Source organism: Telopea speciosissima, chromosome 8, assembly GCF_018873765.1.
Source record: "Telopea speciosissima isolate NSW1024214 ecotype Mountain lineage chromosome 8, Tspe_v1, whole genome shotgun sequence".
Taxonomy (NCBI): Eukaryota; Viridiplantae; Streptophyta; class Magnoliopsida; order Proteales; family Proteaceae; genus Telopea; species Telopea speciosissima.
Window position 1 is genome coordinate 28,137,836 of NC_057923.1, and position 23,862 is coordinate 28,161,697.

The 23,862-nt window shown below is 39.7% G+C and overlaps 1 protein-coding gene and 1 long non-coding RNA gene across 2 annotated transcripts in view; one reads left to right on the forward strand and one right to left on the reverse strand.

The window, feature by feature from the left end:
• LOC122672768 overlaps positions 1 to 12,827 on the forward strand; it is a 26,196-nt gene extending 13,369 nt beyond the window's left edge. Inside the window, exons 2-3 of the long non-coding RNA XR_006334474.1 lie at positions 973 to 980; positions 12,692 to 12,827. This is a non-coding gene — a long non-coding RNA (uncharacterized LOC122672768). The remainder of the gene's footprint in view (positions 1 to 972; positions 981 to 12,691) is intronic.
• LOC122672767 lies at positions 9,892 to 15,459 on the reverse strand. Its single transcript, XM_043870256.1, has 8 exons — positions 15,029 to 15,459; positions 12,780 to 12,917; positions 12,562 to 12,630; positions 12,399 to 12,470; positions 11,540 to 11,622; positions 10,765 to 10,896; positions 10,262 to 10,475; positions 9,892 to 10,004 (listed from the first exon to the last, which is right to left on the reverse strand). The coding sequence occupies exons 1-8, from the start codon at positions 15,446 to 15,448 to the stop codon at positions 9,960 to 9,962; spliced, it is 1,173 nt and encodes a 390-aa protein (XP_043726191.1). The 5' UTR covers positions 15,449 to 15,459; the 3' UTR covers positions 9,892 to 9,959.
• Positions 15,460 to 23,862: the final 8,403 nt, after the last annotated feature.

Here is a 23,862-nt window from a genome sequence, read left to right on the forward strand (position 1 = left end):
CGCCTCTCAGGCTCTCAATAAAATATGAAAAATCATTTTTTCCCCATTTTGTGTAACAAAGCTTCATATTCATGAAATGGCAAAAATTAGTATCTATTTAGCTCTAAGGGATAATGAAATCCCATTCCATAACGCAAATATATGAATCATAAAAACGTGTCTTTGTACATACAGAGAAATCTTTGCAGAAAACCTAATGCAGTAACAAGATAAATCTCCCAGAACCTCCGAGAAAACTGGTGATGAAGGTGGTCTCTAAATGGGATTTGGAAATTCACTTCGAAAGCTTTAAATAGAACAATCAAGCAGGGGTGGACATTCCTTGGATCTGTGTTGGTGTGCGTTACAGAGAGAGAGCGGAAATCATCAAAATCTACAAGTAAATCAAACAATAACCACAGATTTACTTCACCAAATCTCGAAGGGAAGGCAGTACAATCATATAGATGTGAACGAAAAGTGGAGACAAGATAAAGAGAGAACGAACGTAATACATAAATCAGGAGATCTCTAACAAGAATGTCGAAAAAGATAATGAAATGCAGGCTAAGAATAGGAAAACTAATGAAAAAGGATAAAGTTAAAAAGAAAAACTTACTGAGTTTTTCTCCTTGTCCACGAAACAAAGCAAGTGAGAGCAGAGGTTTGCGAGAGAGACCGAGCGTGAGTCAGAGGAGCCGAATCCGTTGCCGTCTCTGAGGGTACTCCGGCAGATCGAGAGAGGTTCGCAGCAGGGACTAAAGTGTGAGGCTCGGGTTCGCAGCAGGGGTTCCGGCAGCGATAGATTTTGAGATTTCGTGAAGTAAATCGGCTTGCGTGAAAAAAGAGAGAGGAGTGGGTCGCGTTGCAGAGGGCGCCGTCGTCGTTTGATGGTCACAGCGGAGCAGATGGGAACCCTTCGTATCCGATGGGCGGCTACTCCGGCAAAGATCCTTGCGCTTCTCTGAGAGTGGGAGGAGTAGAGAGAGAGAGAGAGAGAAGTGCGGAAAGAGCGGAGAGAGAGGGTGGATGTTAGGGAAAAGTTAAAAAACTTTTCACTTAAAAAATGACCGTTGGATGGAGGTACGACACGTGTCAATCATCTAGTGTATGTTATGAAATGACAGAAATGCCATTTAATATGTCATTTTACAATATAAGTATTAGTTTTTAATAAAGAAAATGAAATGTCCAAATTGTCCTATCTAATTGATACTTAAATGTTTTATTCTTTATTACTTACCAGTCTTTTCACATTTTTGTTACATTTGGACAAGTAACCCACCCTTGTTACACTAATAACAACCCATGAATTTATGACCATAATTAGCAAGTGAATAATTTCAGAAAAATTGAATTGGGAATAATTAGTCCCAATCCAAATCCCTCTTTAAATTTTGTGGGAATTTTTTTTTAAAATTTATTGAATAATTTACTATTCACGAGCAATTAGCAAACAAGTATTTTATGGCCAGAAAATCTTAAGAAAAGGTCATTGTGGATAATTTACAAATAATATAACACCAAGGTTTACGAATCCTTACAAATTTTAATAAAATTATTCTAAAATCCTTACAAGTTTTAATAAAAATAATACAGCATCAAGGTTTAGAAATCCTTACAAATTTTTAATAAATTATATGAGACAGTTTTATGTCTCATATTTTCAATGTAAATGTTTAGTACGAAAATTAATTTGTTTCTACCGTTTTACTATAATCCAATTTTTTAATATTAAATTTATTTTTTAATTTTAGAATTTATTTTAGACTCAAAGGCTTCACTTTCCAATTTAATGTTTGGTTGGATTCTCCAACCATGCATATGGGTCCATATTTCTTATAAAGGTTGAGGCGCCAGAGCAAGTTCGGTCTCAATTAAAAGTCATATATATGAAGTTAAGCGCAGACGACTTTAACGTTAAATGCTCATGGCACACACATGGGTAGGTTGCATTCAAATAATGAATATAAGTGCACATGCACCTTAACACTCATGTTCAACCACATTTTAATTCCAATTAAAGAGAAATGTTATTTTATGTTGTGACGTGTCCCTGGGACCTGCAAAACAATGGTGAAACAGAGCACAAGAGAAACCTCGGAGTAGCCTACGGGGTTGAATTTTTCGATGCTTAAGTCAGACCAATCCAACAGGTAGGTACAATGGAGTAGTTTGAAGAAATGAAGAATAGTGATCCCCCTTATCTGACACTTAACTTTTCTATTTTAACCCTCCTATTTATAGGTCTAGGTTAGGGAGAGATTATGTCTTACTATGAGACAGCAAGTCTTGCATTCCAAGCTAAGTTTTTCATGGTAAGACTCATATTAACAGAGTGCTAGCTGGAGAGTCCACCATTAATAGGAGTTTCTATATTTTCGATTGGTAGGAGATCTTGCTTCCTTGTAAGATTATATTAATACTCGTTGGTAGTGGTATATTCGGATTAGGGCTTCCTGATCTGGGTTGACCGGATGCCATGCGGGTGTTGTCATTTTATACCATATAATGGCCACCCAATGGTAGCATGACACGTGGTATCGACAAGGTCAGTCGGCTTGGGTTATCGGGTATAGAAATACTCACCCAAGATTCGTAACTGATGAATCCAGATTTACCCTCATGGAAGCAAGAAGACGCTAGCACACCCATTAGGTTAATCCACCTATCAGCGTCAACTTTACTTATCTTCGAACATCACCTCTCACTAGGTGTAGCCATTCTACAGACAGTCTAAAGCAAAAAAGCAGTCACCAAAAGCGGTGATCCAGCAAGAGAAACCACTCTCCAAACTCTCCATGACATTTATGAGCATCCAGTGATGCCCGCCAGAGAGAGCTCCTACACATATAGGGAACCTCATCCCAATAAAAAGCTCTCCATATAGGACTCTCCACATCATAAACAGAGAAACGCTCCACCTCCTAGCGATAGGAGGGCTTCATCATCGATCACATCAGGACCTCAACCTTGACGCCACGCCCCAAAGGGATCAAACCTTATAAATGGGAAGGACACACTCCACAGAAGGAGATCGAACTCTTGGAACTTAAAATTGTTTCATCTGTTTGCTAAAGAGACCCAACTTATGCATCAGAGAGTACCTCGTCGGCGTCCCGCTGGCTCTCATCTCCTTTGTTTGTTTGTTGTTATATGTAGGACCCCACATGAGGATCCAGCGGAGGTTTCTTAATGCAACAGATTGGCGCCGTCTGTGGAACGATATTTGCAATCTAACTCACTTGATCACCCTCCATCGATGACTGAGACGATAGAAAACTTACAACCCAACTCCTCTTGTAGGAGAGGTAGTGGACGCCCTCCTAGGGGAAATGCTGGCGGAACCAGTCGCCCTAGGAGGATAGCTTCACGAGTGGAGCAGCAGACAAACCAGGAGGATCCGGCCATAGAGTTGGTGGCATTGATCCTTAGTGATCTTCCTGGAGGAGACACCGTCTCGGCGGCGAAGGAGCTCCCACCACCACCCCTATTCCAGCTATGATGATCCGGGAGGCGTTGGACCCTGATGCTCTGGCCACCAACGCACAAATCCGAGATCTGTAGCTCCAGGTCCTGCAGACCAATGCCTTCCTTAGAGACATTGTTAAGCAAGGAGGCTCTATCAAGTTCCCCATACCATCTCCACAACAGACACCTTTAGGCTGACTGGCATCTTCATCTCGAAGGTCAGAAAGTTGGCGAGGTCATCGCGACCATCTCATCTTGAGCTGATGGCCTCCACCATTTGGACGGATATACTCCCTATGCTTTCCCCGACGACAAAGTTTGCCTTAAGGAGCATGGAGCCTACAATTCGACCATGGCTCCAGTCAGAACTAAAGTGCCCCCAACTAAGGAGCACCACATGGAAGACCAAAGTATCCCTAGGGAGCACAACAGAGACTTCACACGGCACAACTCGCTTGACGGCCACAAAAAGACCCATGGATGAAGCTGCAGACCCAGTCAGTAGATCACAATGTCCAACAAGCTGATGAGCCAAGATCTGGAAAGAAGGACACGCGACCTTGACGCACGGCTCAAAAGCCTCAACAAGCCAACATTACTGCCCGGGCATTCTCTCCCAGGAGACCATCCATTCTCAGTAGAAATCATGAAAGTTGAGTTGTCTTACGGGTTTAAACCACCCAACTTCATACCATACGATGGGACAACAGATCTGAATAAGCACATCAACTACTTCAATGCCATAAGGACCATCTACGGTGGGGGCGACGCGGTCTCAATAGAGCTTTTCCTGGATCTCTGCGGGGGGCAGCAACCACGTGGTTCTTGCGTCTCAAATCAGATTCCATCAAGAACTTCATAGACCTCGGGAAGGCCCTTGTCTTGCATTTTCAGAGTAGCATCAGACCAAAGAAAACGACCATTAAGCTCCTGGCGATAAGGCAGGGGGCAAACGATCCCATCTGGGATTATGTCATGCGTTTTACTAAAGAGTCTCTGTTCGGAGTACGTCGCATCTTTGATAGCAGTTCAGGAGGCTGTTTGGCTCAGAAGGTTCTTACAGAGACTTAGTGTTTCTTCTCACTCAGACGACGTTGTGCTTACACATTGTGACAGCACGACAGCGCTTGCATTTGCGACCCCAAGTTTCATGGTAGAGCCAAGCACATTGATATATGGTATCATCACATTCGATACATGGTTGCACAAGGTGAATTCGTTCTGTAGCATATCTCCATTGGCAATATGTTGGTTGATCCTTTGACAAGCCCATTGCCAGAGATGTTTTCCTAGTTCACGTTAGGAACCTGGGACTCAGGCGGATTTGATGTATATTTTTCAGAACACTTTTATGGATGGACATTTATTTCTATTCCTCTTACATTTATTAATGCATATATATTTGTTTGAGCAATGTTGTGTGTGTACATTCATTACTGTAAAGATGTCACCAGGCATTGAATCGACCCACTCACACTGGTGATTCGCCTCGGCGCTTGAGAATAGTGAGCGAGATGAGCCCATGAGCATATGTGCTTGACGATGCCTTAATCAAAGGTAAGATGAGACCTTATTTGGTCCAACTTGGAAGATACCAAACTTCCAAGTAGCTTGTAAAAAGCTGGATGTCAGATTCCAGGCAGAAACCATTAGGATGACTGCGCTAGAAACTTAGGTTAGGCACTTGGCAAAGCGACTAGACTAAGATCCATATGACGTTTATATTTTTTTGTGAGTAACGTGCCCACCTCAGTGGGAGTTGCGCCATAACATGCATATCATACTACATGTGCTTATACCGACCGATAGTGAGAGTGACTGAATGGATCCCTACTTCGTCACTGTGTGAGCCATGTGGATTATAATAATCCCACAGTACCCTTATTACCTGAGACAATGTCATGAAGAGGACATCCAATGATGCTACTTTGACGTTCTCCTTAGGATCATAGATGATGCGGTCCAGCGGGAAAAGATTGAAAAAGCTGTTGGAAATAATTGGATTGACATGAGGGGCTCAAGGAAAACCATCTGATATTACACCTTTGTTTTATGACTCATTGCCCATGCAACTTGTTGTATTTGTGATCGACGTAGTCATGAGTACATTGCATATAAAGGGTTAGCATTGCTCATCATAATGGATCGAGAGTGCTAGATCTGGTGTAATTAGATTGTTTGGCGTATTTCGAGATTATTTGTGAGTGATGTACTATGTTGGTTAGATGGAAGCTTGATATAGTACTCCTACCCTATACTACCTCGATAGGTTGCACGCCCCATTTCCTGTATGAAGAGTTACACAATTGAGAGAGACTTGGATGCATAGCTAAACTAATGTGCCCCATGTGGGCGAGTGGGAGACGTAAATAGAACACGGGCCATGCCCGATCCAAGTCGCCCATAAGGGGCAGGCCGGACCCGACCCGACCCACTTCGCATGGAGAGAACCAACCACTTAAGTGGCTGGGTCTCTTCCCCCCTCTTAGATTGATTCCCAGTGGGAGTCTAAATAGGGGTAGGGGTCTTAGAGTTTTGGCTTTAAATAGAAAGCCTGTAACCCTAAGACCAAATCATATGAGAAACAAAATTCTCCCTCTCTCCAGTGTTTTGTGTTCTCTTTGGGATTCCATCTCTTCCCAAGGATTTGTGGTGTGGAGTTCTCTATGGATAAACCTTTCAAGACATTCGAAGATCATGAAGGAGACTATTCGAGTTCTTGAAACTTGTAACCAAACCTATACGAGATCCTCTTCTGTTGCATTCCCATCTCCGTTTAGGTAACACCCTAACGGGTGATGATTTATTTACACTTTGGATGCTATTTTATTCTATTTTTTCCTTTTTCCCTTGCAAATATAAATTATCTTCTATCCAGCTCCAGCTGCAATCTGATATGCTTAATGGGCCTTTAGCGGAAGAAGAAAAAGAGCTCTCCCATGAGCTATCCTCCTTGCTCTTCAGGGAAGAAAGCTTCCTCAAACAAAAATCTAGAATTAATTGGTTGGAATTGGGTGATTCAAACACTGCCTACTTTCACCGGTCCATGAAAGCCAGGGTAAATGCTAACTCCATTATTCAGCTTACATCTATTGATGGTTCATCTGCCACTACAGTCAAAGATATAAAGGATTTGGCAGTAAATCACTTCAAAAATACTTTCAGTGGTGCCTAAGAAGTTCAAGGCCTTATCTCTCCCAACTTACTTAACAAGTTCCTTCTAATTGAGTATCTAGATATCTTAGGCTCCATTCTGAAGGAAGATGAAATTATGGCTGCTATTCACTCTCTCAAGGTAAAAGGAGCTCCTGATCCAGATGGTTTCAGCATGGTTTCTTCCTGGCTTCTTGGGATATCATAAAAAAGGATCTTATTCAAGCTATTGAAAATTTCTTCTTTAACCCTAATCAAATCCAGAGTGCAAATCACACCTTTCTTTGCCTCATCCCCAAGAAAGAAGGTGCCTCAATCTTGACTAACTTCAGGCCCATTGCTCTTTGCAATCTGCTATACAAGTTCATTGCTAAGATTCTGGCTCGAAGGCTCAAAAGTGTAGAGGATATGCTTGTCAGCGATACCCAATCAGCATTCATCCCTGGCAGAAGCATCTCTGACAACATCCTCCTGTGCAATGAAATTGTTAGAGGCTTTGACAGGAAAAATCACTCTCCAATTATCCTTTTGAAGATTGACATCCACAAGGCTTTTGACTCCCTCCGCTGGAACTTTATTATGCAAGTGTTGACCATGATGGGATTTCCTTTGGTTTTTGTCAACTGGATTCACTTTTGCATCTCATCTCCAATGTTCTCAGTTCTGGTTAATGGAAATCCAGCAGGTTACTTTGGAGCTTTGGTGGGAATCAGACAAGGGTACCCTCTCTCTCCATTTCTTTTCACTTTGGCATTGGAAGTTATCTCTAGGAAAATCCAAATCAGCACCAACCAACAGCTCATCTCTCCTTTGCCCAAGTGTAAGGCCATTAAGCTAACTCACTTGGCTTTTGGTGATGACCTTATGATTTTTTCCTAAGCCTCTATTGTCTCACTCGAGTCGGCTTTGGTTTGTTTGCAGCGCTTCCACGAGCTTTCAGGCCTCCGCATCATCCCGTCCAAGTCTCTTTTGTTCTTCGCTGGAGTTTCTGATCTGGACAAAGCTGCTCTCTTAGAGAAATCTGACTTCCAAGAGGGGCAGCTTCCAGTTAAATACTTGGGTCTTCCTTTGATTTCTACTAGACTCTCAGCCCATCATTACACCTCGATATTGGATCTTATTCGGAAAAGGCTTCAATTGTGGAAAGACAAACTTCTCTCTTATGCTGGTAGGCTAGTTCTCATCAAATCAGTTTTGGAGGCATCCTATATATATTGGTCTGGCATATATGGTCTTTCCCAAGCCACTATCAAATCCTTGGAATCCCTCTTGGCTTATTTTCTTTGGAAGGGTACTGAATCTTCAAGGTTTCTGCATCCTCTAAGTTGGGCAATTGTTTGCCTCCCTAAGAAGGAAGGTGGTTTGGGTATTAGAAGAATCAAGGAAGTAAACTCGACTGGTATCATCAAGCTAATCTGGAAGATTGTTACAAAAAAGAAAAGCATCTGGGCTGATTGGATTTACTCGGTCCTTCTTTGTCAAGACTCCATTTGGATCGCATTGCCCTCTTCAGATGCTTCTTAGGTTTGGCGCAAGATCCTTGCTACCCGTCACTTGGTGCTTCAGGTCATTCGTTCTCAAATTGGTGATGGTCTCTCTTCGTATCTTTGGCTGGATCACTAGCACCCAAGGGGGATCCTCCTCCACTCAATCTCCCCCAGAATCATTTATGCCTCGGGCCTCTCTCGACTCTCTCTGGTGGCTGACATTTGGACCAGGCTGGCTGGGCTTCCCCCCCCCCCCCCTTCTATGGCCCCTATGCTTAACATTATCTGGAATGACCTCCATTCCATCTCTAGAAGGCCCATGGGAAGGGGGGACTGTGTTACTTGGTCGACAAACAACTCTAGCTCTTTCTCCTCTAAAGCCGCTTGGGATTTCATTAGGCAGAAAGGCCAATTGGTTACTTGGAGGAAGCTTCTCTGGTTCAAGCATCACATTCCTCGCCATTGCTTCACGGCCTGGAGGGTCTTCAATCTTCCAACCCAGTCTTTCCTTCTCTCCCTCGTGTTGCCTATGCTGGAACAATGTGGAAGATTCCGATCACCTCTTCTTTGACTGCCCTACCTCGGCAACCATTTGGGAAGGCATTTTGTCCAAGTGTTGGCCGGCCCCTAGAAGAATTCTTCCTTTCTCTCATGAGTGGATTTGGATTGATATGACATTTGTTGACTCCTCTATCTATGACAAGGTTGGAAAGATGGCTTTTTGCGCCACTCTCAATCATATTTGGATGGAGCGTAATATCATGAAATGGACCTCCAACTCTCGTACTTATCAGCAGATTTAGGATTCCATTTCCTTCAAAATTAAAGAGAAGTTGTCGTCTACCCCTCCCTCTTCTTGTTTTGACACCCCAAGGAACAGACTCATTGTTGTATCCTGGGGTCTCCCTTCTGTTTCTTCAACCTCCTCTAAGTTGTGGCCTAGGCCTGGAGTTCCTTGTTTGTTGCTGCCCCTAAGGGGCTCTTGTATTCCTGTTTCCTTTTTTGTAATTAAATTCTTTATTCACCCAAAAAAAAAAAAAAAAACTTAGAAATTTCTCCAAAATTCGGATGACATGTATTCCTGTCTTGCTAAAATGCTATGCAATCTATAGGTAACAGCTGGATGCCTTTTTATTTTTAATTTTTTTGTTGGGGGGGGGGGGAATTGCATTAATTTTACTGTGTCAAGGTAACAAATATGTAGTCACCCAGTTGAAGAACACAAGCAGTTAATGTAATTATGTGTTCCCTCCATCTACAGTGATTGTTTTCACGAGAACCAATTTGTACATGAGAGAAATGGTTCCCTGAAAATTGTGGATGAAACAATCAAATACTTTCTTAAACTACACTTTAAGCAGCAAAAAGATCTTGCAGTCACTGCGTTAATGATGCAGAAAGGCCTTAAATACTGAGATGTTCAGATTCAATGGAACTGTTAATGTGAAGGAAGTTAAATATGCATTTATTTACTCATTCAGCTAAACTCAGTTGATTAGTAAAGTTAAATGCATCTTAAGGATATCCAAAATTAAGAAATCAGGGGTTGAGTTCCATAATGTTACAATTGGGATTTGGCAGGTTTGTGTTGATGTCATGAATTAGACTGTATCAAAGGAACCACATACAAGTCCCTGACTGAGAGATGTAGAATGTATGTTAATAGAAAATATAACTAAAAAGTGATTTACAGCTTGAATTAATATTACTACAGCTTTTTACAGAGTCAAGGATAGCAATGCTGTCTGCGCATACATACAATATTCTTTTGATCATGAACCATCAGAACATCCTCTTATGGTTTCCTTGAGGAATTAACAACAGATCTGTATGAGGCAATCTTCAATGATGGCTATACCAACATGTACATTACTCCAATTTGTACTCTTCAAGCCATATCAGCACTTCATTCCTCTTCAAGGAAAAGCATCCATGAAACAACAGGAGAAGAAAATTTTTAGAAGAACTGAAAGAGAAAGCAAATTAAGGATTTTCTGTGTTCACCATTACCTATATTACTGGAGAGTGACTTCATAAAACAGAAAAGTGAAAATAAAATAACATCGTATATAATGAGATTATTGTTTGAAGAACCACATAAAACTAACTCAGAGCTCAACAAAACAGAGGAAATAGATCTATGAAACTGTAAGGGAAAGATTGTTCTGTACCATAATGAAGCTCCATGACCGCCCTGGATCATTGTAACGAGCAAGCAAACAGCCCTTCTTAGGTATGAGACCATCCCTAAGTAGAGCAGAGCGAAGTGCTTTCTCTTTCTCATGAACAATTTCCTCAGTTGGTCTTCCACTAAACTTTGTTACAGCAGCAATGCCTCCATCAACCTTTCTCAAGCTAACTTCATCTTGACTAGTGTCTGGCAAACTGATAAAATACATCATTATTAATTAAGCATATTAAAGCAACACATATAACTTAAGAAGGCTGTCTTCAAAGAAATAAATCTATTTCTCATTGTAGCACCTAGACACAACCTCCAACATAAAAAAATGCAAAAACAATGCAAAAAAAAAAAAAAAAAAAAAAAAAAAAAACGTTTTTCTATTACTGTCAACATTTATGTTTTGATCTAGACCCATTCCTCATTACTTTTCTTCATATAGTTCTAGTAAATATTTTCAGTTATGCACCAAAGCAAACATTGGAACCTTACCTGTTCAAATCTCTCTCCAATGGTAGAACTACTAGGATAGATATATTGGATAGTTCAGAATCGTATGCCTGAGTGAAAACAGGAGTAGTCATTGGGATCTTCTCCATTGAGGAATTCTTGCCAAATATATACCTAAAGAGATGCCGATTTAACTATAAAAATCATTTCTGAGACAACACAAAAAAAAAAAAAAAAAAAAAAAAACCTGCATTCTGCCAGTTACATAGAAATAGAATTCAAGATAACCAAGAAAATTTCAATGTGGCAGCTTAGTTGGAAGCCCTGGAGGACTCCACATGTCAGCCATTAGCCTTAAATTTCCACCATATAACATACACCAAAAAGGGAGCACCCGGTGCACGAGGCTCCTGCCACTGCGGGGTCTGGGGAGGGTCATAATGTACGCAGCCTTACCCCTGCTTTCGCAGAGAGATTGTTTCCAGACTCGAACCCATGACCACTTGGTCACAATGGGAGCAACCTTCACTGTTGTCCATGGCCCGCCCTCACCAAATATCATACATCATATGGAAAAATTAACTTATTTCTAGAAATTTGCACAGATGGCTAAATTTATGAAGGAAAGCCATCTATGAAGGAAAAGCCATACAGTGTAGTCCACATCATTAAGGTGCTACAAAACCAATTTGAGATGTGGCCTGTCCAGGGGATGGACTGTGTAACAAGCAGAAATCAAAGAGTTGGTACATATGTATATTGCCTGTTCTTATGTGTCCACTTGGGAAGAGAGAGGGGGGGGGGGGGGAGGACTCACCCAGTAACATAATTAAAGCCAGATGACCCAGAGAGCTTGTCTCCTTTTGTCTCTACGATGACAAATGGGGAGTATTTGCGCACCTGTATTTGCATTTGAAAACTAATCAATCAAACATATTCTCCTTCACTATTATAAATATATTAAATGTCATAACCATAAAAGCATTGATTCTAAGAGTCACCCCCCCCCCCCTTTAAAAACTACTATGGCTTTAAATTGTATTTCCTTTTTCTGAGAGAAAGTGAGACTTACGTTTTGTTAAGGGGAAGTAAACGACAGATGGAGAGATGCCCATGTAGAAAAAACAGCATGAAACAACAAAAAAAACAAGAAAAAGAAACAAGCAGCCGGCACCTATAAGTATCAAAACAAATCAAGTCTTAGATGTTTTGATGGTCAGCCCTTCTCCAGTCCTACTTTTAAAATACTGGAAACAAGAATTATGATAAAGGAATGGCAATCAAAAATGTCAAAGCCTCAGTGCTGGGAACCAACTTGGTCAGCAGAAAACCAAATACTTGATAGTTCACGTGGACAACCCAAACAAAACTAGGATTAATCTTGGGATACCTGAGTTGACAAGTTCAGGTTGATCAGATTGGGTTGGCTAATTTTAGTGAGAAATAAAATGTGACATTGGAATGCTGTGAAGCAATTAGATGACATGCCTAGGATACCTTTAAAAATAGTATTGGGATTGCAATTACTGATATTGGACTTCAAGTTTGAATGAAATGGGATTGTTAACCTCAGTATTATCTCTAATCAGTATGTAAAACTGTTTCCATCCAGATTGATACAGTACAAATTGACAAATACCTGCCACATCTTTCCGGAGTGAAAAAGACGTACCTACCTCATAATTTGCAATTCTCTTGAGGATTTGATACTTTGGTGATTCCAAATCTGGAGTCTTGTAAATACGTAGCTGCACAGAAATACAAACTAAAGATAAGAAGCATAGGTGTGTGGCCACTAAAATTTATATTTACCATACTTTCCATGAACAAAACTATTACCTGCCGTATAACATCCCACAAGCCTTCTACAGAAAAATAATCATTATTCTCTATGGAGTCCCAGATATCCTATGGACCACACAGGTAATTCTGGTAATCAGTACTTAAAAAAATTCTTTAAGTTATATAGAGAAAGAGCCTGGGGGGGGGGGGGAGATCCTGCATTTGTTTCTCTTTTCCCTTTTTTTCACCTTTGTGTCAAAGAGAGTACAGCTTACCACATGGCTGCAAAACTTTTGGGTCTCTGGATTGATGCCCATGATAGAAATTCCTGTGAAAACCAACTCTGGTTTCCAAGGAAGAAGCATGAACTTCATTACCATAGTCCATCTTGTTGTTATTTCACAAGGTCCTGTCTATAACAACTCGGTCAATCATAAATTAGAAATTATATATATTTATATAAACGAACACATATAAAATGACTGGATTTTATCCTCACTGAAAGAAGAAGTGTGCTATACTAAAAGGGCAAAAATGAATAAGGTCACCAATCATGACTCAGCACTGTTTGACTACATCTCTTATGTAGGTTGATGAATGTACAAAGTATCATTCAGCTCACCATAGAACAGCATAGAATTTGACCACAACCCAATAAATTAAGTGTTTTATAGAATCGATGGACATTGATAAAAAACAAATGCATCTTTGAGGAAAGGCCAAAGCCATTTCCCAAAAGAAAGAACAAAGGACACAGTAACAAGATCTAAGAACCTCAATGTGGCATTATTTGAAAGCCACTGTAGGAGATAGGAGATAACAATTTTCATCTAATTGTTCTTATTGTCAAGAAACCAAAACAACGGGGAAAAAAAAAATCATCAAGCAAGCCAAGCATAAAAGACTGTAAACTAACTTTAAGGTGACTCAGAACTCGGAAAAGGAAATGTTTAACCCAAACAGGGCGCTGGAGGAAAACCATTCTGAAAAGCCATCCCTGTTTCATAGTGTACAACTCGATACAAAAGATGAAAAGAGAGATGTAAAAAATGAGAGTAAGACAGGATGAAACAGGAATATGGAACATGATATCCCATCAAAATCAATTGTAGAGTGTCAGTATTGCTCTTTTTAAGTGCAGTCACAAACTGCAGCATCTGATTAAATTTTGTAAACCGGACATGGGCCAAGGGCCCAGTCCAAGCTGCCCACAAGGGGCAGGCTGGACCCGACTCACGTGTGGGAGAGAGAGACGGCCACTTAAGTGGCTGACTCTCTCTCCCCCTCTTCTCTTTGGTTGATTCCTAGTGTGAGTCTAAAAGGGGAAGGGAGTCTTAGGGTTTTTGGTTATAAATAGATAACTCCCCAACCCTAAGACTAAAATTATTGAAAACCAAATTTTCCCTCTCTCTCTTCTCTCCAAGTGTTTGTGTTCTCTGTGGGATTCCATCTCTTCCCAGGGATTTGTGGTGTGGAGTTCTTCTTCGTGGAAAAACCTTTCAAGATATTCGAAGATCGTGAAGGAAATCGTTCAAGTTCATGAAGCTCTAGTAACCAAAACAACGGAAAAAAAAAATCATCAAGCAAGCCAAACATATGAGACTGTAAACTAACTTTAAGGTCAGAACTCAGAAAAGGAAATGTTTAACCCAAACAGGGCACTGGAGGAAAACCATTCTGAAAACCTATCCCTGTTTCATATTGTACAACTCGACATGAAAGATGAACAGAGAGATGTAAAAAATGAGAGTAAGACATGATGAAACAGGCATATGCAACATGATATCCCATCAAAATCAATTGTAGAATGTCAGTATTGCTCTTTTTAAGTGCACAAACTGCACCATCTGATTAAATTTCATGTATGAGAGGTCAACAAGGAAGGATAAGAAGGCTAGTTGACATTTGTAATGGAAACTAACACGAAATTGGGTGAATATCATTATGAAGGAATGAATTGGCAAGAAGAACCACCTAAGAAAAAGCTGTTACTATACTTTCCAGGAAGTAAAAGAAGCATTCCTAACATGATGTTGGTCGATGGTGGTTACAGAGTATAGACATCCAAATTTAACAATTGATTAAAAGCAAGCCATGCATGAGAGAACTGACTCCAGATTCCCTTGACCGTATCTGATTGAATGCATAACCATGAAAGAAGAAAAAATGGGAATTCTAAAATAATTTTTGCCTATAAATTAATATAATAAGGGCAATGTCATCTGAAAAAGATGGAATCTATTAAAAAAAAATTATTCAACGTGCGGATTGAATAAATTTCTAAATGAAAATTCAAGATATCATTAAAACACTTTACTTTCCAAATTCTAAATCACACAAGCAATAAGAGTCATTTAAAGTTGGAAGCTTTAGTGCTACTGAGTCATTTAGTAGAACACCTTCCTTTTCTTCCCTGTTGGTCGTTTCTTTACCATATCTACTTCCATTCGAAGACAACGAAACAGAGCCGAACCAAAGAGAAGAAGTAGAAGAAAAACCAAACCATACACTAGGAAATTCATACCTGCTTCGCATTGTGCAATTGGAAATCCGGTTGGAAGAGTATCTTCAAGAGCGCAATATTGAAGAGATAACCATCAACTGTATTATGTTTGGTGATAGGGTCACGGAATCTGACAAGCTCATCGTACATGGTTCGATCGATCCCTTGATCATCAAAGAGATGTGGGAGATCATCGTACAAGAACTCTACGAGTCGATTGATGTCAATGGTAGTAGATTTTGGTGGGATTTGTTCCACTAAGCTCAGCTTCAGTGCCCACTTCATGTTCGGACGACGACTATCAAAGGCTGTGTTTCCATGTTTGGAATGTGTGAACCGACGGAGAGAAACTCCGGGAGCTGTTTGGATGGTTAGTCGCCGGGGACTCCATCGGAAACCAGAAACAGGTGGGAAAATTGGATCAGAAAGGTGAGCGGCCATTGTTCGATATTCCAGTTCAGAATTTTGCTAGCTTTTACTGACTGGGTGCAGTGGCGCTTCGAAGTGTTCTTCTCTTCCTGTGATTCTCTGAACCTTTCCGGATTCCGGAGTCAGGAGAGCCAAACAAAAAAAAATGGCGGGTATTTGATTCAGGAGGGTAGAAGTGTAGAGCCAAAAGCCACATGATCAGAATATCAGATTATTCCAATCCATTTAGTACGATGTTGAGAGCTGAATAGCTCTGATTGGTGCCTCTTTTACTGTTTACCCTTTTCTGTTTTTGCTTTTTTGGATAATCCTGTTAACCCTAGGGATGTAAACGGATCAGATTTGTCTTGGTTACGGATCGGATGTGATCGGATCCAGATATTTCCTTGTCGAATACGGATACCTCTAAATGGATTCGGATGGATTCGTATGCGGATCAAATTCAGATTTTCGACCATCCGTTTACATCTCTGCCTTATGTAACCCGGACCTTCCTCCCCCTTAGCGGATACAATTCACTCTCAATCCATATCTCTTAGATCATGATTTTATTTTCCTCATATTCTAAAACCGGTTGAATCTTAAAAAACTCTCAAGATCATTATTTACTTAATTTTTACTATTAAGTATTCGAATATTTTCCTGACGGTTTTAATTTTTTACTATTAAGTATTTGAATATTTTTCTGCACAGATTTTATCGGAGTGTTCGAATTTTTTTCCAGATATCTCTAAACAAATATGGATGTCACTAAAAGGATACAGATGCTGATCAAAATCGGATTTTTGATTATCCATTTACATCCCTAGTTAACTCTTCTTACTGCTATGACTTGTTGAGAGTGTGTTTTTTTTTTTTTTTTCATGTTCAAGTTCAATGATTCCACATCCATAGTTCCACCACAGAAATAAGGGTAAAAAACATCTTAAAATTTAAATGTAATTTCAAGCTCTGCCTATTACATCGAGATCGCAAGATCATTAGACATAGTAATGTAGGACTTGTCGTGTTTGATAATGATACATTATATTCTGTACACCAATCTTAGTCTTACACGTGGTTCTTCTTGGGCCACAAGCAAGATCAATTTTGGAGCGTGCCTAGAAAGAACCACGCTTGCAACGGTTACGGGAGTAGACCCACTAAGGCAGTTACATTACCTCCAAGTGGAGATCCCCCATGCTCCAAGAATCACCAGATCCTAAGATCCAAGGATGATCATGTCCTGAATGGGAGTTTCCTAAAATCGAGCTCCCAGAAAAGGAAACAACCAAAGAGGAAGGATGGCTTTAGATCCCCCAATCATTATAAATAAAGGGCCCAGAAGCTCCTATCAATTCATTCAATAATCAATAAAGAAATTGCATTACTTAACAGCGTCAACTTCGGTTTTTCCCAATTTTACTAGTTCAGTACTAGTTTGATAGTTGTGCCATTGGAGAATATCTCTTCGGCAGAATTCTTTGCACAACAGATTGGCACCGTTTGTGGGAACCGGAGAAAAAAGACCTGCGAAGATCCCACCATGACCAACACCAGAAATCAATCTAGGACTACTAGAGTCGTCGCCGCAGCAGCGGCTGTGGGATAACGTAGAGGGGGGTGAATAGGTTATCACTAGTGAAATGTTGTCCTTTTAAATTTTTCTTTGAATTAAAACAAGATAGAAAGAGAAATTGCGCCAATAGAGGACACACAGAATTTATAGTGGTTCGGCTAAACTTAGCCTACGTCCACTCCTCTCAACCTTGAGAGAATTTTACTAGTTACTTCCTTTCAGTATAGTAGGTGGGAAGAACACCTTTACAATATTTTTTCACGGGATAAGAGGATCCCAATCTTTTAACGATAAGAGAATCCTTGCAAAACCTAAGTACAGTCTAGGCTAATGCAACAATACTTTATAAACTCAAAAGCATAAATTAATACAAAGAGAATAAAGGTAAGAGTTACCTAGGCAAGGAGTGTGGTGTGTACTCCTTGCAAGTGCCAAATGATGTAAGAATGATGACCTTCTTCAAGACTATTCTGTAGAGTGCAAGCATATGAAAGTCTTTAAAGCTTTGAAGTCAACCTTGGAATAGGCTTAATGAGGACAAGAAGACTTCAATGAATGAGAGCTTGAATTGACTTTTCATCTTTCACAAAAGTACTAATTTGGACTATAATGGATGAGTGAAAAGGTCTGACATGTTCTCTATTTATAGGCTCATTAATGGCCTTTAGAACATGTGCAAAATGTGCTTTAACGGATCTATTTTTCACCAATCCGGTCGACCTGAAGATTCATCCGGTCGACCGGATCATAGTCGTTAAAAAACTAGCAATTTGAAGGCTACAGGGGCATCCGGTCGATGTCCGGTACCGGATCATCGTCCCACTTGATCTGGTCGACCGGATCATCAATGGGAACATACCCATGAGCCCACTGTGGGATCCGATCAATGTATACCCTGAGATCCGGCTGACCGAATGCTCAGACCGGATCCCAATCAAGGCATGATTTAGACAGTATGCTCGAGGGGATTGGTCCGGGGTTTTTTTCAACTGACTCCAACATGTTTAAGGTTCAAGGAGAGTTCAAGTTTAACCTCCTAAGGTCTCTAAATGATGCATATGCTTTATCATTTATTAAATGCAAGTGCACTTACAAGTATGCAGTGAGTGTATCTAAGTATGTGCACGCGAGCATCTTGATCTTGATTAAAGTCTTGGTCTCTATCTTCGAGTGATGTTCTTTAATCTTCAAAAGATCTTCCAAGATCTTCTTTTCTTGAAAAGCTTAGCATGTCTTTGATATCTTGATCTCCATGGCTTTGTCCTGAACATCTCGACTTCGTACTAAATGTCTTTTACTCTTTTGACTTTATTAGCCCTGTTGATATATAGACATATTGTTTGAGTTAAAATAATACCGCAAGCGTACGGGTCAATCGTAGCTACGGGTCGAACACGAGGAGATATACGCCACTCTATTTAACTAACTTAAAAGTAATGCAAAGTGAACTAAATTAAAGTGTTAAATTAAACTAATTAAATTAATAAAAATTAATGCATCCTAACTCATAAGCATCTAACAAAATTAAGGGATTAAATTGGCGTCCTAACACATGAGCATCTAACCTATCAAACTAAAGCGAATTGAAAGGAATAACAAAAACGCAGCCACACTTCATAATCACATAAAAAGAAATAAGGGAATAAAAGTGCATCCACATACCACAATCATATAAAAAAAATAAAAGAAATAGAGGGAGAAGAAGAAGAAGATAGAGAGAGATAGAGAAAAGGGAGAATGAGATTGAGAGTTTAGATAGTAAAACCTAGATGTGTTTGCATGAATGTAATTGAAAAGCTTGAATACTTGCATAAACTTACCATGGCTTCTTCTTCTAAATCTTCAAGTCTTGTCATCAACTTAAGAACTTAGACTAGAAGGCTTAAAACCTAAACTAGAATTAAGAAATTACAACCCAATTGAAGACTTAAATTGAAATTAAAGCATAAACTAAACCTATTACAACCATTAAATAAAAATCAAAAAGCAAACTAGAACTTATAAAAGCCAAAAATCACAACTTAGAAGGAGAAGAAGAAAAGAAATTTTACTAAGTGAATGAACTAAAAATTACACTAAAAACTGAATTAAAATTGAACTAGAAACTAACTAAAAACTGAACTAAAAAACTAACTTCTTACAACCCAAAGGGCAAGGGGTATTTATAGGGGGAAGAGAAGAGAAGGGAGAAGAGGGAAGTGTAGGAGAAATATTCCCTAAGAAAAGAGAATATTCTCTTCTCCTTCCTCTTTTACAATGCCTTGAATCCTAAGAAAAAGAAAAGAATAGAAAGAAGAAGAAGAGAAGATTGTTTACATAGACCTTCTATTTCTAGAAAAATAAACTTTCAATTCTAACAAGTGCTTCCTTTTCTTTGTAGATATCTTCTCCAAGCAATAAAATCAAAGCATCTTTGATTTTTCAACTTTCCATAGGTGAGAGAATATTTTTCAAAATAAGTCTATCCCAAGTAGAATTTCAGAAGTGCCCTTGAGAAGTTGGAGGAGAGAGAGAGTAAGGGTGATGACTAGGATTCCTTCAAGAATAAATAAAATACCCATTCTGTCCTTCAAGAAACGTGGAGCATGGGGTCCTTATATAGGCCTCACCATTGTGTTCCTTGCGAAAAATCACCCAAAATAGACCCAAATTTCGTCCAATTTGGAGTTCGGGAGCCCAAGATATCTCAAGTTGAAGTTGGACTGTCCAGAGCCCTCCAAATGGAATCTTTCGGGTACAAGAAATGTAATTTCTAATAATTCTGTTAAGGCCCCTGTAATCTGAACTTTCGCTTCACTTTGTCCCCAGCCGACTGTCAATAATTACAAATAAACCCCTATAGACCATTTTCGTGTTTCGTTACGGAAACGGCCATAACTTCTTCGTTTCAACTCGGAATCATGTGCCGTTTAAACCGTTGCGAAGCTGACTCGATGGGCTACGTATCCAAGCCATTAACACCTTTAAACACCTTAAAAACATTTTCTTAGCATCATCTCCTCCATTTTCATAAGAATTCACCTAAAACCTGAAAAGCACAAGAAAGCACCGAGTAACTCTGTCCAATATGGTAAAATGTATGCTTTATGCCCTAAGATTTCACACATAAATGTGCTCATCACATATACAGGACCATGTCTACATGTTTGTTATCATCAAAATATTTATGGAGGTGGGGTTAGAATTCCCCAACAATCTCCCCCTTTTTGATGATGACAAACATATGATTTGGCAGTACCATATAGCACAACATTCATAGCATAACAATCATAACTTCAAAGCAGTAGTCAAGTCATTTATCATAATTATGCATCATAAAATCAAAAGGTAAAATGCATCCAAATCATTATATAAATCATTATATCTTCTCCCCCTTTGTCAACAACAAAAAGGTGTAGAGAAGGTTCCCCCTGCAATAGCGAGTCACATGTAAAAAACAAAGGATGACAGTAAATTCAAAACAAGTCAACCACATAGTAATAAAGTCTAAAACAAATAGTCCAAATCAAAAGCACTCTCCCCCTAGAGAAGTGCAGCAGTTTAAAAGTTGTCTCAAATCTCAATATTACAATCCAAACTGTCTTTTTGAACTAAACATAAGTAAATAGAACTAATCATCTGCAGGAGGGGTAGAGATGTGGAAATGCTGAGTGATCATCTGAAGCTGAGCCATGATCTCCTTGTTATCTCCACAAAGAGCAGCAAACTGATCATCAAAGCCCTGGTGACGAGAGTCAAGCTTCTCCTAGTATGCAGTAAATTCAGCCCTGCTCACATATTCGTCATCTTCACTATCATCATCAGAAGCATCACTATCAATAATGGATGAAGAAGCTTGCTTGCGCCTAGCTTGACGGCCAGGAGGAGGAGGAGGAGCATTAGATCCACTAGTAGGAATGGCCATCTTCTTCAAAGTAGAAGTGTCAATGGCGGAGGGATTTGTTGTGGGAATCTCATCAGTGAAATCCCCTTCAAAATGCTTAAAGATAATAGTCAAGAGACGACTATAGGGAAGACTAGCCTTGGAGTCTCTCTCAGCCGCCAACTCCATGGTTTTCATAATCACATAGGGAAGACATATTTGATAGGTATTGGCGATGCACCAAATGAGATATGCCTGGAAACGGGTAATAGGATCTCTATGCCCACCAAGAGGGAGGATATTATAAGCCAAAATCAAATTTACCACCCTAGGAATGTCTCCAAGGTGAATAGTGGTGAGACCCTTGGTTTCCCCCAAATAGTTCTTAAAAATTGCATCATACACTTCATCCACATTCATAAAACCTTCTGGAGAGGTCTTGGTACGGAGATACTTGCGGTCTCCAGAGCCATCTACTCTAATGATTTGGGCCAATTCCACAGTGTCAAAGGAGATGGGCTTTCCCTTGACAAGAGAGGTAATGGTATAGTCTCCTTCAACTCCAACCACTTGGAGATTGCAATAAAATAGTTGAACTAGCCTAGGATAGGCTTTCTCTTGGGGATAAAGTATGGAATCCTAACCCAATATCTCAAAGAAAGTATTGATTTCACAAGAGAGAATATTGTTGAGTTCAGTGACACTTACTAGCCTTTCCCTAATGAGTTTCTTGAGTTGGAATTGTCTCCACCAAATCGAAGCCTCTCTCGAGATGAATAAAGTCCCATCATATGCATCTTTCTTTGAAGCAACGGTCTTTCTCTTCTTTGAGGATTCGCCTTTGGAAGCCAATGAGAACAAGGGTTTTGGAGAAAGAGAGATTTGAAAGGTTTTTGAGAAAAGAAGAGAAAAAGCTAAGAGATTTGATGGTAAAAATGAGTTTGAATCACCAAAAGTGTAAGAATCTGCAAGGGTTTTGTAAGATTTTGCCCTAAAAACTCAAGAGAGAAATTTTTGAAGAGGAAGAGGATGGGTTTTGGACAAAAAGAAATGATCCAAATGACCCACGGATTGGGTTTAAAAAATAGATTTTCCGCGATCCAGTCGACCAATTTCGACCATCCGATCGACTGGATGACTTAAAGTGTTCTTTTTAAGCCAGTTAGCCCAAGATTTTGATCGTAAAGTCGATTAGGGCAGGCTCAGGGGAATTTTCTCAGTCAAAAGGATTACACATACCTAATTCTCGTCGAAGATTGCAAAATCGTTCTTCGGGCAGAGGTTTGGTGAAGATATCCGTAACTTGTTTTTCAGTCTCAATGTGTTCGAGTACCACTTCTCCCTTTTGGACAGTGTCTCGAAGAAAGTGATGGCGAACATCTATATGCTTTGCTCTTGAGTGAAGAATGGGGTTTTTACTCAGATTAATGGCGCTAGCGCTATCACAGAAAATTTTGGAGGGATTGAAAGAAATTCCATAATCGAGAAGAGTTTGACTCATCCAAAGTATTTGAGCACAACACCTGCCGGCTGCAATATATTCAGCTTCGGTAGTAGAGAGTGCCACATAGTTTTATTTCTTGTTGAACCAAGAAACGAGACATGATCCAAGAAAGTGGCAAGTACCACTTGTGCTCTTGCGATCAATATGACAACCAGCAAAATCAGCGTCAGAAAAGCTAAGTAATTCAAAATCATTGAGCATTGGATACCATAATCCTATATTGATAGTTCCTTTTAAATACTTGAAAATTCTCTTAACTGCACTCAAGTGTGATTGCATAGGACTAGCCTGAAATCTAGCACATCCATAAACACTAAACATGATGTTAGATCTACTAGCAGTTAAGTATAACAAGCTTCCAATCATACCTCGATACCGAGTAGGATCAACAGGAGTTCCATTCTCATCTTTTGAGAGACTTATTAAGGTACTCATGGGAGTGTTAGAGGTCTTTTGGGAATTAATGTCAAATTTCTTCAATAATTCTTTAATATATTTTGATTGATTGATAAAAATCCCATTTTCAGTTTGTTTGATCTGAAGGCCCAAAAAGAAGTTGAGTTCACCCATTAAACTCATTTCAAACTCATTTTTCATGCAATTACTAAATTCAATACATAAAGAGTCATCAGTAGCACCAAATATAATATCATCTACATATATTTGCATTATAATTAAATTAGAACATTTACGCTTAACAAACAATGCAGTATCTATCTTACCAATGATATATGCATTTTCAATCAAAAATGTCTTTAATCTATCATACCATGCCCTTGGTGCCTGTTTAAGTCCATACATGTAAGTACAGTGGTCCTTGGGACGAGGGTTCCTCAGCCTTTTGGCGATAAGGATTGGCTTCGATGAATAACGGTGTATCGTTCTGATATATTATCATGGGGATTGGGATCATGCTTTATAAAGAAATAGAGTCGCCACCTAGGGTTAGGGCCTAGGACCCAATGGGTGTAGCCCCATCCGGAGTTAGCAAAAATGGGCTACGTGATTCTATATGGTATGGTCAGAGATTCAGGGTAAGTAGTTAGGTTACGAGGGTGGGAAGGTGTTAGGCACCCACCTCGCCCGGATAAACCAGTCTTTCTACTAGATGCTGGTTTTTGAATATTCTCCCTTAATAATGTATCCTATACTAATATGTAAGGCTAAGTTATGATGCACTAATCATGACAAAGAAAGAAAAGTTATTTTTTATGTACACTAAAACAAGTTACTTTAATTGTCTACATTATGCCAAAAATAATAAGAAGGAAAGATACAGATACCTGTCAAGAAATACACGAAATAAATGAAAGCGCACCGAGTGCGAAATATGTGATGTCCCACGGCTCAGGTGGAGACGGACGATCGGCTTCTCTCTCTCTTGTCAGACAGAGTAAGGACTATATGAGATGGGTTTCGCTACTCAAACTTCGGGTAGAGTAACGGCTATAAAAGGGATTCTTGTTATCTGTATGCAGACAGAGTAACGACTGCAAAAGGGG